Consider the following 18917-nt stretch of genomic DNA (forward strand, 5'->3'; position numbering starts at 1 on the left):
TGTACAAAGGCTCTCCTGGCACTAACCCTGTCCCTGTCGTCTGACAGATGCTGGCAAGTCCACCATTGGCGGGCAGATCATGTGAGTACTCTGAGGGATTGTTCTAAAGCCAAGCCACATCCCAAACGCTGACGTGTGCCTCTGCCACAGGTACCTGACAGGCATGGTGGACAAGAGGACGCTGGAGAAGTACGAGAGGGAGGCCAAGGAGAAGAACAGAGAGACCTGGTGAGTGTTTCATCACTCTGAGGTCCATCCAGACGCCCTGACCGCAATGTGTGCTCTGCAGGTACCTGTCCTGGGCGCTGGACACTAACCAGGAGGAGCGCGACAAGGGAAAGACTGTGGAGGTGGGGAGGGCCTACTTCGAGACAGACAAAAAGCACTTTACAATTCTGGACGCCCCAGGCCACAAGAGCTTCGTCCCCAACATGATTGGAGGAGCCTCACAAGCAGACCTGGCTGTGCTGGTGAGTGCAAGCTCTGAGCTAACACCCACTGTATGGACACACCGCCAGAGGAGTTATCCTCCTCCGTGTGCTCTCCTCCGTGTGCTCCTCTCCGTCGTGTGCTCCTCTCCGTCGTGTGCTCCTCTCCGTCGTGTGCTCCTCTCCGTCGTGCTCCCCCTCTGTCGCGTGCTCCCCCTCCGTCGTCAGATGGGTTCAAACTCAAATGTGCTCTGAAAGAGTTTAGACCAGGGGTGTCAAACTCATTTTGGGTCGCGGGCCGAACATAACGTAAAACATAAAACAATAAAAAAAAATATAAGAAATAAATAGCTTTAGAAAGCCTATGCTGTTTTTGAAGCAATTACTGGATCGATTAAAAGACATTTTAAAACATTTGTTCTCATAAACTAAAATGTATTAAGAAAAACAAGTGTAATTTCACAATACTGTGCTTCAGTTTGTGTGCATTACAACTTCAGAGTTGATCTACAACTTCAGAGTTGATCTACAGAGAAACATTTAGTCATAGGTATTTGGAACAGACAAATATTGTATTTGACTTTATAACAAAATTGTAGTCATCTGTAGTTATCTGTACACCTGAACTGACTCACCACAAAATACAAACACACATGGAGCGTTTAAGTAAGGAGGTTAAGTTACTCTTCTCAGTGCATGAGCCACAGTTTCCATCAAACCAAACTCTTTTGTCGAATCGTGGGCCGAACATTATGTACAAAATAAAACAATAAAAAATATGAGAAATAGCTTTTTTACAGCCTAGTAATAGTTGTGGAGACTGTTGCACAAATGTGCAGCAGGTGAAAGACTGAGTCCATATTCATGCAGCAGCAGGAACAGGAACAAGGACTTTTGATGTGATTTATGATATGAAATGTTCATATTACAAACATGTTTTCTGCTCAAACTCAATATGAGCTCGCTATTTTCATAGTTTAAGCTGATCTTAGTGACAAATGATTCATGTAGTGACTCAAATGAGGTCATTGTGTTTGTGTTGTTCACAGTCACATTAGTGTGGACACAATCATGTTCATACTTTATTACACTCTGACCTGTGTTTTTTACCTGTGGCTCCTGATCTGTCCAGGTTTGTAGAGGTTTGGATGTTTTCCTCACTGAGCATCATCACAGAAATTTGTTTTCTTGTTAGCTCCACATTAGCTCCACTTTTAGCACAGCTCTAACATCCACAAAACCGTCTCCTTTCTTTCTTCCACGTGTTTCCTAAAGCCACACGTCTCTTTTCTCGCTCAGACCTCTGCTCTGAGGTGTGTAAGTGCTGTAAAGTGCGCAAACGCGCATCGTTACTTCTCAGCACTTCTCCCTCGGCAGCACACACGGCAGTGAAGAGCCGTGCGGGGGAGGGGCGGCCACCAGTGACATTGTAGGACGTTTTAGCGATAAAAACGAAAGTTATGGATGTAACTATGGTTCTATGAATCTATTGAATTTTTTTTTATTTAATTTTTAGAAATCAAAAACGTTTGACACCCTTGGTTTAGAGTTTGTAGCTTTTGCCTTAAATCTGGACACATGATTTACCTTCTACCTTCTAATGTGCGGGGGGGTGTTTTTTGTGACTTATCCACCACTTGCAGGTGATCTCGGCGAGGAAAGGAGAGTTTGAGACGGGCTTTGAGAAGGCCGGACAGACCCGGGAGCATGCCATGTTGGCCAAAACAGCAGGAGTCAAGCATCTCATTGTCTTGGTCAACAAAATGGACGACCCCACGGTCAACTGGAGCCTAGAGAGGTAAGCCGCTTCTGTGTTGTACCCTGTGTATGCTGTAACTCAGAAGCACTACACACGTGCTGCCCGGTGGTGGAGTGGTAAAGTAGTGCAGTGTTGAGTTTGACATTTGATGTGTATCTGAACACACGGGTCACCATAATGATTCTATCTCAATACGTTTGGGCTCTCAACAAATAAAAAGTTCTTTGGTCATTAGAAAAACACCTGATATTGACCTGAAACATAACATTCCTATAAACTGCAGCATGACGGCTGTAAATGTGTCTGAAAGTACAGACCAGAGAGCAGAACACACTGGATCACAACAGTCAGCAACACCTTCTGCGCGCTGGGCTCGTCAGACCACGTCATGGTTCGCCTGATCCCCACGTACAGAGAGAGGCTGAAGCTCTCCAAACCTGTAGTGAGGACTTCTAAGCGGTGAACCGATGAGGCAGTGGAGGAGCTACGTGCGTGTTTGGACATCACAGACTGGGAGGTTTTCAGAGCAGCCACAGATAGTTTCGATGAATACACGGACACTGTGACATCATACATTCTGTGAGGACAGCATTAAACCATCACACACCTTAAACGACGACAAACCCTGGTTCACACCAAAACTGGGGCAGCAGAAGGAGGCAGCACACAGGGCCGGTGATGGAGAGCGCTATAAAGACGCAGAGTATGGATTTAGCAGAGAGGTGTTGAGAGCTAGATCTCGAGATCGTGCGGCTGGAGAAGAATGTCTGACACTCGTACTATCAGCACAGGGCTCTGTACTTTATCCCCTGCTCAGAATCAGAATAGGGTTTATGGCCATTTGTCTAACAAAATGTACAGACATAGGAACTTGTCCTTGTGATTCGGTGCAACACAACAACAAAACATTGAACAATGAATACTGAACGGCATGATCTGTACATAATAAAATATAAAGTATAACGTTAGGTAGTAGTGCAATAGGAAGTGGTGGTATGTGTATGAAGAAGACTCGGGACACGAGCATCTTGCGTCAAGAGGCACGTTTATTCCAATAACAGGAAGTCCCAACAACCTAGATGCAATGCATTCTGGGAACAGTAGTTTATCGCTACAGTATGTACATAATAAAAACTAAAGTTAGGTAGTGCAATAGGAAGTGACAGCGCAGTGAGTGCAAGGTGCATAGGCAGTGTTCATGAGTTCAACGGCAGAGGGAAAGAAACTGTTCTTCTCTTCTCCTTGTACACAAACTGCTGCACCTCCAGCCACGTCTACGTAAAACTGATCAAGTTTGCAGATGACACCACCCTCATTGGGCTCATCTTGGACTGGGGTGAGTCCGTCTACAGGAGGCAGGTGGAGCGGCTGGTGTCCTGGTGCAGCGGTAACAACCTGGAGTTCAACGCCCAGACCAACCCCCCCCCCCCCCCCCCCACCACCACCATCTCGGACTCCCCCATCTCCACCGTGGACTCCCTCCGCTTCCTCCATCACCACCATCACACAGGTGACAAGTGGGAGCCCACCATCAGCTCCTCATCAAGAAGACGATACTGAGGCTAAGGAGCTGAGGAGAGCTAAGCTGCTAGTGCAGATGGTGCAGTTCTACACGGCCTCATCAAGTCCATCTGTAATATACTGAGCACTTCTTCTAGACCAGGGGTGTCAAACTCATTTTGGGCCGTGGGCCTAATTTCGACGCTCAGGCTGGGTCGCGGGCCGAACATAACGTAAAACATAAAACTATTAAAAATATAAGAAATAAATAGCTTCATATAGCCTACGCTGTTTTGAAGCAATTACTGGATCGATAAAAAAATATGACACAACGTTTGTTCTCATAAACTGAAATGTATTTAGAAAAACAAGTGTAATTTCACCAATATTGTTCTTCAGTTTATGTGCATCACATTTTCAGAGTTGATCTACAGTTCTACACAGAGATGAACATTTGACTTTATAACAAAATAAACTTCTCAAGATCTAAAAAACCTTTTAAATGTACTAACTAACATTTCCACGTCTGTGTAGTTATCTGTACACCTGAACTGACACACCACTAAACTTCTGCTCAAAAGTGCTTAACCTGTTACCATCCACCTATTTTCGCCCTGTGCACAATGGTTGGACATACCCAAATGGCATTGCTTATTAAAAGAGGATCTTATGTTCCACATGCAGGTGTGATGCATCATTAGAAAGCTTAGGCCTTCTAGTTTCTGCAGATGTGCACATGTCACACTGTCAGGGCTTCAGAACTTACACTATAGAGGCCCAAACATAAACAAAACATCCTTTTTTAGTCTCGCCTGAATATTGTTAATTTGTAATGGTCCTGAGCATGACATACTTCATTGTGTGCATATGCTGTTCACTTTACATGATGTTTATCTTGTTGACAACAACTGTGTAAAGTTTCAGATCTCTAGGAACAGGCATTTTGGTGCTGTTGACCTTTTTGTATCAAAAAGTATATTCGGAACAAGTGATCCAAATATGTGCCAACTGTGCCAAACTGTTTTATTACGATTTTAGCTCCTCTATGATCATAAAACATACATTTTGATGTTTTGTAGGCCACTAATAGCAATAACTGCTAAAAAAAATATATAAATGAGTTTACCCGTGAATTTCCCATATAGAGGTTAAAAAAAAAAAAAAAAAATATTATATTTTTATTTTATTTTTGTATTGGTATAATAATACATATATCTAACAAAATGCACGTCCAAAAGGCTAATAAAATCAGAAAACGTTGTGCGCAAAATCCTGCCGAGAAATCTGGCTCTTTACAGCCTTCCCGGAGCCTTAAGCACGAGAATACAGAAGATTCTGTGTCAATAAGCCCTTTGTCCCGCCCCTCTTTCTAAAGCTAATCTTATTGGCTAGAATAATATGTAAATCAAACTCTGCTACGTCATTCGCACGCGGCGCTATTTAGATGTAAACAGACTAATCCATGTGCGGCGCATTTTTTTTGCGGAGGCTGTAGCAAACAAACCCGTGGACAGAAATTCGTGGATGGTCTCATTCTGTAGGTAACAGTCTGAGGAAAAAAAGGATATCCAATATTATTTTATAGGTCAAACAGGTCATTTGTTATGGACGGAGAAATGCGCCGGACAAGCGCATTCTCGTCCGGCGAGAAACGAAGAAAAGTTTGTTTACTTGACAATATCTCAATCGGATAACTTCAGGAAAAATACAAGTGGATATTGTTTTTCAATGATTCCTTACGGACAGACTGAGTACAAGGATGTACAGAATTAAAGCCCGTCATAAACAGCAAACAGGACATGCGTTTGTAAAAGTTGAGACTTTCTCACAAACTATTGGCAATTGCTTCTTGGGGCATATTATTCAATGTAAATCAATGACATAATCGTTTTGTTGAGAAAATAAGCTTTAAAATGATGTATGGCTTGCTGGTATTGACCACGGAAGTAAAAGTGATGATGTAAGAGAATATTTGAGATATAGAAAATGCTCGCCGGCGGACAGGTGGGTGGTAACAGGTTAAAGTACAATTCTCCCTCGGCAGCTCACACAGCAGTGCAGCAGAGCCCCGTGGGGGAGGGGCGGCCACCGGCGGCATTGTGGGACGCATAGTTGTAGCGATAAAAATGGTTACGGATGTAACTACGGTTCTATGAATCAATTTTTAAAAAACAACAAAATGTTTTTTTTTTATATATATAAATTTGAAATGTTCGGCGGGCCAGATTAAAACTTCTGGCGGGCCAGATTTGGCCCGCGGGCCATAGTTCGACACTGATGTGCTAGACCAGTGGTTCTTAACCTTTTTGTTGGTACTGAACCCCACCAGTTTCATAAGCACATGAACACCGAACCCCTTCTTTATTGGAAAAATTAAATATTTTTTCAAAATTCAAAACACACCTATATATTTTCAGGCTGCGAATTAGACGGGGGCCCGCAAGCAGTTGAATCTCCGGCTGGCCCGCGGTTTGAAATAGGAGGGGGCCCGCCGTGCCCCTCTTCGAAAAAAATCAAGATTTAACTAGTAATTTGGCTATATTCGGGGCATTTTCATCGCTTAAGTTTCGTTTTGACAGACACGCTTCTCATTGGCCGAGCAGTCTCCGTGACGTAATATCGATGAAAGCGGGCATCTGATTGGCCGCTGCGTTCGTGTTACGTTCACGTGTCCTCGGAAATGCCTGTCTAATTTACAGGTACAATGTATATATGTTAGTTTATTTTGTAGGATGTGATTTCATATATTCCACAAGATCTCTTTGTGTCAAATGCTGTAAACGGTATTTATTTTGTATCTAAGAAATATTATTATATTGAAAAACAGTTTTAAAGATCATGATCTGTTTATATGATTCAGTATTTGTGCTCTTCATATCAAATAACAGATAAAAGTACTGTAAATTGTTTTACATGCTAATAAGCAGGTTAGGGTTAGGCCAAGCAGGGCGTGTCGTCACGAATCATATGAGTCGGAGGTGTGTCTTGACCTTCGCCGAACCCCTGAGATTGACTGACCGAACCCCTGGGGTTCGATCGAACCCAGGTTAAGAACCAGTGTTCTAGACTCTTACAATACACATTTTCTGACTCTTTAACAAATAAAAATAAGGTGTTCTCAGATATTAGGAGTTGAGGCCAGTGTACAATAGTTGTGAATAGTTGTAACAGATATGGATTTTCTAATGGGATTTTATGATTTTACAATTGCAATATATGTTTAAACACAATACAATATATACTTATGTAATAATAAACCTGAAAAAGCTGCTAAACTGAGTTAACATTTTCATTAAAACCTTAAATATAATAACTGTTTAATTATGGGCTGCAACGTCTGTTAAAACCTGTTGCCATCCTCCTGTGGCCAGCGAGCATTTTCCAACTTACAAAAGTTCTCTTACATCATCACTTTTATTTCATAAGTTATACATAATTTTAAAGGTTATTTTCTCAAAACGAATATGTCATTGATTGAATAATATGCCCCAATAAGCAATTGCCAATAGTTTGTGAGAAAGTCAACTTTTGCAAACGCATGTCCTGTTTGCTGTTTATGACGGACGAAACGGCTAACCTGTTACCACCCACCTGTCCGCCGGCGAACATTTTCTATATCTCAAATATTCTCTTACATCATCACTTTTATTTCCGTGGTCAATACCAGCAAGCCATACATCATTTTAAAGCTTATTTTCTCAACAAAACGAATATGTCATTGATTTACATTGAATAATATGCCCCAAGAAGCAATTGCCAATAGTTTGTGAGAAAGTCTCAACTTTTACAAACGCATGTCCTGTTTGCTGTTTATGACGGACGAAACGGCTTTAATTCTGTACATCCTTGTACTCAGTCTGTCCGTAAGGAACCATTGAAAAACAATATCCACTTGTATTTTTCCTGAAGTTATCCGATTTCGAGATATTGTAAAGTAAACAAACTTTTCTTCGTTTCTCGCCGGACGAGAATGCGCTTGTCCGGCGCATTTCTCCGTCCATAACAAATTACCTGTTTGACTTATACGATAGTGTTTGACATCGATCTCTTCCTTGGACTGTTACCTACAGAATGAGACCATCCACAAATTTTTCTGTCACCGGGTTTGTTTGCTACAGCCTCCGGAGGAAAAAAAATCGTCTCTCCCGAAGCGCGCGTCCATCTTTGTTTTTAGCCCTTAGCTTCTGCTAACAGGCACGCAGGAGACTTTGAGTGACACATTATTGTAGCCAATGAGGAGACCTTTCTCCTGGCGGGACAAAGGGCTTATTGACACAGAATCTTCTGTATTCTCGTGCGTAAGGCTCCGGGAAGGCTGTAAAGAGCCAGATTTCTCGGCAGGATTTTGCGCATAACGTTTTCTGAGTTTATTAGCCTTTTGGACGTGCATTTTGTTAGATATATGTATTATTATACCAATACAAAAATAAAATAAAAATATTATATATATATTTTTTTTTTAACCTCTATATGGGAAATTCATGGGTAAACTCATATTTACACATTTTCACATATATTGTTTTTAGCAGTTATAATTGCTATTAGTGGCCTACAAAACATCAAAATGTATGTTTTATGATCATAGAGGAGCTAAAATTGTAATAAAACAGTTTGGCACAGTTGGCACATATTTGGATCACTTGTTCCGAATATACTTTTTGATACAAAAAGGTCAACAGCACTAAATGCCTGTTCCTAGAGATCTGAAACTTTACACAGTTGTTGTCAACAAGATAAACATCATGTACAGTGAACAGCATATGCACACAATGAAGTATGTCATGCTCAGGGCCATTACAAATTGACAATATTCAGGCGAGACCAAAAAAGGATGTTTTGTTTATGTTTGGGCTTCTGTAGTGTAAGTTCTGAAGTCATGTGCACATCTGCAGAAACTAGAAGGCCTAAGCTTTCTAATGATGCATCACACTTGCATGTGGAACATAAGATCCTCTTTTAATAAGCAATGCCATTTGGGTCCAACCATTGTGCACAGGGCGAAAATAGGTGGATGGTAACAGGTTAATTCTGTTCATTCTTGTACTCAGTCTGTCCATAAGGAACCATTGAACAGCCTCCGGAGGAAAAAAAATGCGCCGCTTCCGACGCGCACATCAATCTTGTTTTTAGCCACATTGCTCATGCTAACTGTGTCGTAGCAGACTTTTATTGACATATTTTTCCAGCCAACAAGAATAGCTTTAGAATGCGGGGCGGGACTAAGGGTTTATTCACACGGAATCCTCTATATTCACGTGCTGTCAGCGCCTCGATTTTTCGGCATTTGGCGACTAGCTTTTACGCATCACGTTTCCTGATATTATTAGCCTTTTGGACGTGTATTTTGTTATATGTATTATACCAATACTAAAATAAAATATATTTTTTATTTTTCAACAGGTACCAAAATGCCTGTTCCTAGAGATCTGAAACTTTACACAGTTGTTGTCAACAAGATAAACATGTACAGTGAACAGCATAAACACACAATGAAGTATGTCATGCTCAGGACCATTACAAATTGACAATATTCAGGCGAGACTAAAACAAAATTATGTTTTGTTCATGTTAGGGCTTCTGTAGTGTAAGTTCTGAAGCCATGACAGTGTTCGTATGCACATCTCCAGAAACTAGAAGGCCTAAGCTTTCTAATGATGCATCACACTTGCATGTGGGCTGTAAGATCCTCTTTTAATAAGCAATGCCATTTGGGTCCAACCATTGCGCCATTGCAACCGCCTTGGTAACCGAATGCTTCAACCGCTGTCGCAAAATCAGTGACGTCACACCGGGAACACGCTGTAGCGCACCCTCATTGTTCTCGTCGGACATGTGCTAAGCAGAGCGGAATTTTACGTTTAACACGACGAATCTTGCAATGACACGGATATGTGTAGCACTGCACTTCTCTAAAGAGGGAAACGAGATCTTTGAGGGGCTCAAATGGAAGGCTAGAGCACGTCTTTGGACATGATTTGTCGGTACCAATAGAATGTTTTGGAATCCCAGCTCGGTGATGTGTGGCAAGTCTGGTCCAGTGCTATGCTACTGACATTTCACAGGAGGCAGTTTCCTAAACCTGGTGAAATGTCAACTTAGATATGCGAAAAAGTAAGTTGCAAGATATTTTCACATCAGGGCAGTTGTCTGTGCTTTCGTAGTCACTGTATGCGGCTGTCTGACTGACGCTGTGTGTGTGATGTTTGTTGTTCACGGCGAGAGTGCTCATTTTATGCATATTACGGGTTGTAATAATTATAGCAGGAAGTTGAATGGACCGCTGTGAGTCAGTTGCACTCAGTCGTCCTCCAGGGAGAGTCAGGACTCTCTCCCCGGAGGACTTCGTGGGGAGAGGACGCAAAAGAGCCTGGTGTGAGTCAGCGCACTATTGTATTTCACATAATTTCATGGGAAATATTCCAGTTTAACAAGCACCATTCAGAAAGTCTGTCGATGTCCAGTCGCCATCTCATTCTTGTCTCCTTATCATTCTCATCTGCTCTATCTTCATCGTCTGACGAGGCGTCAGGCTCAAATATGAGGCGGCAGCTGCTGGACCTTTTCATCAACTGTAGAAATCCGCTCACTTGACTAGGATTCACTCGTATTTTGCTCGCTATCGCTGTCCACTTCAGTGTAAATATCCTGTGTTGGCTAGACAATGTCCGGTGTGATGACACATTTCCGGGTTATGGGAAGGCAAAAAGACGGCTTCAGCAAAAGAGCGTAATTAGGCTGAGCAAAATAATGTCTGTTTACCGTAATCCAACCGACCCGCTATGAAACTAGCCGACTGAAAAAGAAATATCAACATTTTGTTGAAAAAACGTCAACATCTTTTATTTTTCAATTATTTCGCCGACTCACCGTCCGGTCTTTCCTGAACCACCGTGTCAAATATATTTATCACGCTGGTAAACCTGACTTTCATCTAAAAGGACTGATAACGCACTGCGCACCCGCATGCGCGTCTGCATTTTCAGTCCGCCACATGCGCGCGTAGGAGTCGTCACATTGCTTTTTATAAGTTGGTTTGCCCTTGTCGGCGCCACTGACATGTCCATAGTAATGCCAGGCTCTGTCAGGGTGTGAAATTTGACTTGCGCAAATGCATTCTGGGATTGAAATACGCCCAGCAGCGTCATCACAACAAACATGGCGGCGCCCGTGTCCCCCGCATGTTCCCCCCGCTCGTCTTAGCTACCAAAATAAAGGATAGCGGCGTACAAAAGGTCGATTGAAGTATCTTAAAATCGTGAGATTTAGTCTCCCGATCGGGTTGATAAAGACGTTTTCCGTCATTGACTGTTGAAGCCTGACCCCTGGTGGTCACTCCGACTCAAAAAATTACAAAATTTGGATCTTTTTTTTTTTTGCCTTCAAAGTAAAAAAAAAAACTTGTCTACCGTCCGACCCACTTAAAAAAAATTTACTCTGGTTACAGCAAACAGACAATTTATTTGGGGTAGCCTTATTTTAAATATTTTATTTTTTTATCAATAGTATACAAGTCTTACTTAATATATTCAGATACTAACGGCCAACGACAACTTGAAAGCACAATTACAAATAACTTTGCAGGGCATCTTTAAGCAGATTAGTTAGCCCTGTCAGAGGCACTTAAAATAATATGCTGTCTACAATTAACAAAATGTGGGGGGGAAAACATCTTTGTGTAATTGATTACCATACGAAAGAAGAATCAAATCAATTTATTTTCGTAAGGCCCAAAATCACAACAACAGTTGCCTCTGAGGGCCACAGGGAGAAATGAATCAACAATGTCTGTGGTGGCGAGGGACGATGTCCCAGGGTCCTCTGTCCTTAGACTCTCCTTCTCGGCCAGGAAAAACTACAAAAAAAACCTCTTTGGGAAAAAAGAGTAGAAACCTGGAGGAGTTCCAGAGTGAAGGAGAGACCTGACTCTCACAGACGGACACGAGGAGACTGGAGCTGGACCCACTCTTCAGGCAGATGAGGGACCGTCGGAGTCTTTCAAACTGCGAAAGTGTTGCCTTGATCTTTGATTAAATCCACATACCGTACATCAGTGCTGAAATATTCTTATTCTACTCTGCCCAGGCCAGCCTCTGGTTGGAGCATTTCCACCAGCCCAGTTTAACCAGCATCCAATTTGTTTTTAGTCCCGAATTCAAATACGCATTCTGTCAGCATCTGACACTGTCAGAGCTGACAGAATTCATTGTTACATGGAGTTTCCTTGGATATTTGTTTGTTGTGAGCGGTTTCCATGGATAAGGGCTGGTGGAAATGGCCCATAAGTGTGATGCTGTGAAAAGACTGACCCCGCCCCACTGCCTCCCCACAGGTATGAAGAGTGCAAAGATAAACTAATGCCATTCCTAAAGAAGGTGGGCTTCAACCCAAAGAAAGACATTCACTTCATGCCCTGCTCTGGACTGACGGGGGCCAATCTGAAGGATGCCACGGACCTGTGCCCCTGGTACATGTAAGTCAGAACATTGCAATTGACTAAGATGATTCTTTATAATTAAATAATCATGATTCATTGGAGCAGTCTTATTACTAACTAGTCTGTATAAGACGGCCATTTGTCAGGAGGATGTAGTGTCCATCAAAGGCACTGGAATAATCAGGGGTTGCCCTGGGAAAAAGGCTTAGAACCACTGCTCTAAACAGCAATCCTAGTTTGACGTGTGTTTTTCTCGTTTCAGAGGGTTACCTTTCATTCCACATTTGGACAGTTTGCCAAACTTGTACAGATCCAAAGACGGGCCGGTGAGACTGCCTATAGTAGACAAGTATAAGGTGTGTACTGTGTGTAGGTGTGTGACCAGTGTGTGACTGAGACCTGTGACCCGTGTGACCAGTGTGGGGCCAGTGGGTGGGACCTGTGTGTGACCAGTGTGGGACCTGTGCATGTGTGAGACATGGGTGTGTGAATGTGACCAGTGTGGGACCTGTGCATGTGTGAGACATGGGTGTGTGAATGTGACCAGTGTGGGACCTGTGCATGTGTGAGACATGGGTGTGTGAATGTGACCAGTGTGGGACCTGTGCATGTGTGAGACATGGGTGTGTGAATGTGACCAGTGTGGGACCTGTGCATGTGTGAGACATGGGTGTGTGAATGTGACCAGTGTGGGACCTGTGCATGTGTGAGACATGGGTGTGTGAATGTGACCGTGACCTCTGTGTGACCTTCTCTCCTCAGGACATGGGCACTGTGGTGCTGGGTAAACTGGAGTCTGGCTGCATCGCTAAAGCCCAGCAGCTGGTTATGATGCCCAACAGGGTGAGAGACACACACACAGAGGACACACACACAGAGGACACACACACAGAGGACACACACACAGAGGACACACACACAGAGGACACACACACAGAGGACACACACACACACACACAGACACAGAAGACACACACACACAGACACAGAGGACACACAGAGGACACACAGAGGACACACACACACACACACAGAGGACACACACACACACACAGAGGACACACACACACACAGAGGACACACACACACAGAGGACACACACAAATACACACACACACAGAGGACACACACACACAGAGGACACACACAGACAGACACACAGAGGACACAGACACAGAGGACACACACAGACACAGAGGACACACACAGACACAGAGGACACACACACACACAGATGACACACACACACACACAGAGGACACAGACACACACACAGAGGACACAGACACACACACAGAGGACACAGACACACACACAGAGGACACACACACACACAGAGGACACACACACACTCTGAGGACACACACACACAGAGGACACACAGAGGACACACACACACACAGAGGACACACACACACACAGAGGACACCACACACACACACAGAGGACACCACACACACACAGAGGACACCACACACACACAGAGGACACCACACACACACAGAGGACACCACACACACACAGAGGACACCACACACACAGAGGACACCACAAACACGGACGGACACACACACAGAGGACGGACGGACGGACACACACACACGGAGGACACACACACACACACACACGGAGGACACACACGCACACACACACGGAGGACACACACGCACACACACACGGAGGACACACACGCACACACGGAGGAGACACGCGCACACACGGAGGAGACACGCGCACACACGGAGGAGACACGCGCACACACGGAGGAGACACGCGCATACACGGAGGAGACACGCGCACACACGGAGGAGACACGCGCACACACACATAGAGGACACACACATAGAGGACACACACATAGAGGACACACACATAGAGGACACACACACATAGAGGACACACACACATAGAGGACACACACACATAGAGGACACACACACACACACACATAGAGGACACACACACACACACACATAGAGGACACACACACACACCCACACACAGAGGACACACACACACACACAGAGGACACACACACACATACAGAGGACACACACACACACATACATAGAGGACACACACACACACATACATAGAGGACACACACACACATACATAGAGGACACACACACACACACATACATAGAGGACACACACACACACATACATAGAGGACACACACACACACATACATAGAGGACACACACACACATACATAGAGGACACACACACACATACATAGAGGACACACACACATAGAGGACACACACACACACACAGAGGACACACACACACACACAGAGGACACACACACACACATAGAGGACACACACACATAGAGGACACACACACCCACACACAGAGGACACACACACACACACACAGAGGACACACACACACATATAGAGGACACACACACACACACATACATAGAGGACACACACACACATACATAGAGGACACACACACATACATAGAGGACACACACACACATAGAGGACACACACACACATACATAGAGGACACACACACATACATAGAGGACACACACACATACATAGAGGACACACACACACATAGAGGACACACACATAGAGGACACACACACATAGAGGACACACACACATAGAGGACACACACACATAGAGGACACACACACACACATAGAGGACACACACACACACACACACATAGAGGACACACACACACACACACACATAGAGGACACACACACACACACATAGAGGACACACACACACACACACATAGAGGACACACACACACACACAGAGAGGACACACACACACACACAGAGAGGACACACACACAGAGAGGACACACACACATAGAGGACACACACACACACATAGAGGACACACACACACACATAGAGGACACACACACACATAGAGGACACACACACACACACACATAGAGGACACACACACACACACAGAGAGGACACACACACACACACACAGAGAGGACACACACACACACACACAGAGAGGACACACACACACACACACACAGAGAGGACACACACACACACACAGAGGACACACACACACACACAGAGGACACACACACACACAGAGGACACACACACACACAGAGGACACACACACACACAGAGGACACACACACACACAGAGGACACACACACACACAGAGGACACACACACACACAGAGGACACACACACACACAGAGGACACACACACACACAGAGGACACCACACACACAGAGGGCACCACACACACAGAGGGCACCACACACACAGAGGACACCACACACACAGAGGACACCACACACACAGAGGACACCACACACACGGACGGACACACACACACGGAGGACACACACACACGGAGGACACACACACACGGAGGACACACACACACGGAGGACACACACACACGGAGGACACACACACACGGAGGAGACAAACGCACACACGGAGGAGACACGCGCACACACGGAGGAGACACGCGCACACACGGAGGAGACAAACGCACACACGGAGGAGACAAACGCACACACGGAGGAGACAAACGCGCACACACGGAGGAGACACGCGCACACACACATAGAGGACACACATAGAGGACACACACACACACATAGAGGACACACACACACACATAGAGGACACACACACACACATAGAGGACACACACACACACACATAGAGGACACACACACACACACATAGAGGACACACACACACACACACATAGAGGACACACACACACACACACACACACATAGAGAACACACACACACACACACATAGAGGACACACACACACACATAGAGGACACACACACACACACACATAGAGGACACACACACACATACATAGAGGACACACACACACACACACACATAGAGGACACACACACACACACACACATAGAGGACACACACACACACACAGAGGACACACACACACACACACAGAGGACACACACACACACATAGAGGACACACACACACACACACACATAGAGGACACACACACACACACAGAGGACACACACACACACACACAGAGGACACACACACACACATAGAGGACAGACACACACACACACATAGAGGACACACACATAGAGGACACACACACACACACACACACATAGAGGACACACACACACACACATAGAGGACACACACACACACACACAGAGAGGACACACACACACACACATAGAGGACACACAAACACACACACACAGAGAGGACACACACACACACACACACACAGAGAACACACACACACACAGAGAGGACACACACACACACACACACACAGAGGACACACACACACACACAGAGAGGACACACACACACACACAGAGAGGACACACACACACACACAGAGAGAGGACACACACACAGAGAGGACACACACACACACAGAGAGAGGACACACACAGAGAGGACACACACACACACACACAGAGGACACACACACACACACAGAGGACACACACAGAGAGGACACACACACACACACACACACACACATAGAGGACACACACACACACACAGAGAGGACACACACACAGAGAGGACACACACACACACACAGAGAGGACACACACACACACAGAGAGGACACACACACACACACACATAGAGGACACACACACACACAACACAGAGGACACACACAGAGAGGACACACACACACAGAGAGGACACACACACACAGAGAGGACACACACACACACAGAGAGGACACACACAGAGAGGACACACACACACACACACACATAGAGGACACACACACACACACACACATAGAGGACACACACACACAGAGGACACACACACACACACACAGAGAGAGGACACACACACACACAGAGAGAGAGGACACACACACACACACATAGAGGACACACACACACACATAAAGGACACACACACACACACATAGAGGACACACACACACACATAGAGGACACACATAGAGGACACACACATAGAGGACACACACACACACATAGAGGACACACACACACACACATAGAGGACACACACACACACACATAGAGGACACACACACACATAGAGGACACACACACACACACACACACACATAGAGGACACACACACACATAGAGGACACACACACACATAGAGGACACACACACACACACACATAGAGCACACACACACACACACACACAGAGAGGACACACACACACACACACAGAGGACACACACACACACATAGAGGACACACACACACACATAGAGGACACACACACACACATAGAGGACACACACACACACACACACATAGAGGACACACACACACACACACAGAGGACACACACACACACACAGAGGACACACACACACACAGAGGACACACACACACAGAGGACACACACAAATACACACACACACAGAGGACACACACACACAGAGGACACACACACACAGAGGACACACACAGACAGACACACAGAGGACACAGACACAGAGGACACACACAGACACAGAGGACACACACAGACACAGAGGACACACACACACACAGATGACACACACACACACACACAGAGGACACAGACACACACACAGAGGACACAGACACACACACAGAGGACACAGACACACACACAGAGGACACACACACACACAGAGGACACACACACACACACAGAGGACACACACACACTCTGAGGACACACACACACACAGAGGACACACACACACACAGAGGACATCACACACACACACAGAGGACATCACACACACACACAGAGGACACCACACACACACAGAGGACACCACACACACACAGAGGACACCACACACACACAGAGGACACCACACACACACAGAGGACACCACACACACACAGAGGACACCACACACACACAGAGGACACCACACACACACAGAGGACACCACACACACACAGAGGACACCACACACACACAGAGGACACCACACACACACAGAGGACACCACACACACACAGAGGACACCACACACACACAGAGGACGGACGGACGGACACACACACACGGAGGACACACACACACACACACACGGAGGAGACACGCGCACACACGGAGGAGACACGCGCACACACGGAGGAGACACGCGCACACACGGAGGAGACACGCGCACACACGGAGGAGACACGCGCACACACGGAGGAGACACGCGCACACACACATAGAGGACACACACATAGAGGACACACACACATAGAGGACACACACACACACACACATAGAGGACACACACACACACCCACACACAGAGGACACACACACACACCCACACACAGAGGACACACACACACATATAGAGGACACACACACACACATACATAGAGGACACACACACACACATACATAGAGGACACACACACACACATACATAGAGGACACACACACACACACATACATAGAGGACACACACACACACACATACATAGAGGACACACACACACACATACATAGAGGACACACACACACATACATAGAGGACACACACACACATACATAGAGGACACACACACATAGAGGACACACACACAGAGGACACACACACACACATAGAGGACACACACACATAGAGGACACACACACCCACACACAGAGGACACACACACACACACACAGAGGACACACACACACATATAGAGGACACACACACACACACATACATAGAGGACACACACACACATACATAGAGGACACACACACATACATAGAGGACACACACACATACATAGAGGACACACACACACACACACACACAT

General features: G+C 45.5%; 1 protein-coding gene across 1 annotated transcript in view; it reads left to right on the forward strand.

The window, feature by feature from the left end:
* gspt1l (G1 to S phase transition 1, like) overlaps positions 1-18917 on the forward strand; it is a 33592-nt gene that overhangs the window by 6617 nt on the left and 8058 nt on the right. Inside the window, exons 4-10 of the mRNA XM_072442351.1 lie at positions 48-81; positions 151-228; positions 290-470; positions 2072-2226; positions 12017-12157; positions 12384-12477; positions 12884-12964. Of these exons, the coding sequence (XP_072298452.1) occupies positions 48-81; positions 151-228; positions 290-470; positions 2072-2226; positions 12017-12157; positions 12384-12477; positions 12884-12964 (764 nt within the window). The remainder of the gene's footprint in view (positions 1-47; positions 82-150; positions 229-289; positions 471-2071; positions 2227-12016; positions 12158-12383; positions 12478-12883; positions 12965-18917) is intronic.

This window comes from Eucyclogobius newberryi, unplaced genomic scaffold (genome assembly GCF_026437365.1).
Source record: "Eucyclogobius newberryi isolate DKJ021-1_F unplaced genomic scaffold, fEucNew1.0.hap1 SCAF_13, whole genome shotgun sequence".
NCBI lineage: Eukaryota > Metazoa > Chordata > Actinopteri > Gobiiformes > Gobiidae > Eucyclogobius > Eucyclogobius newberryi.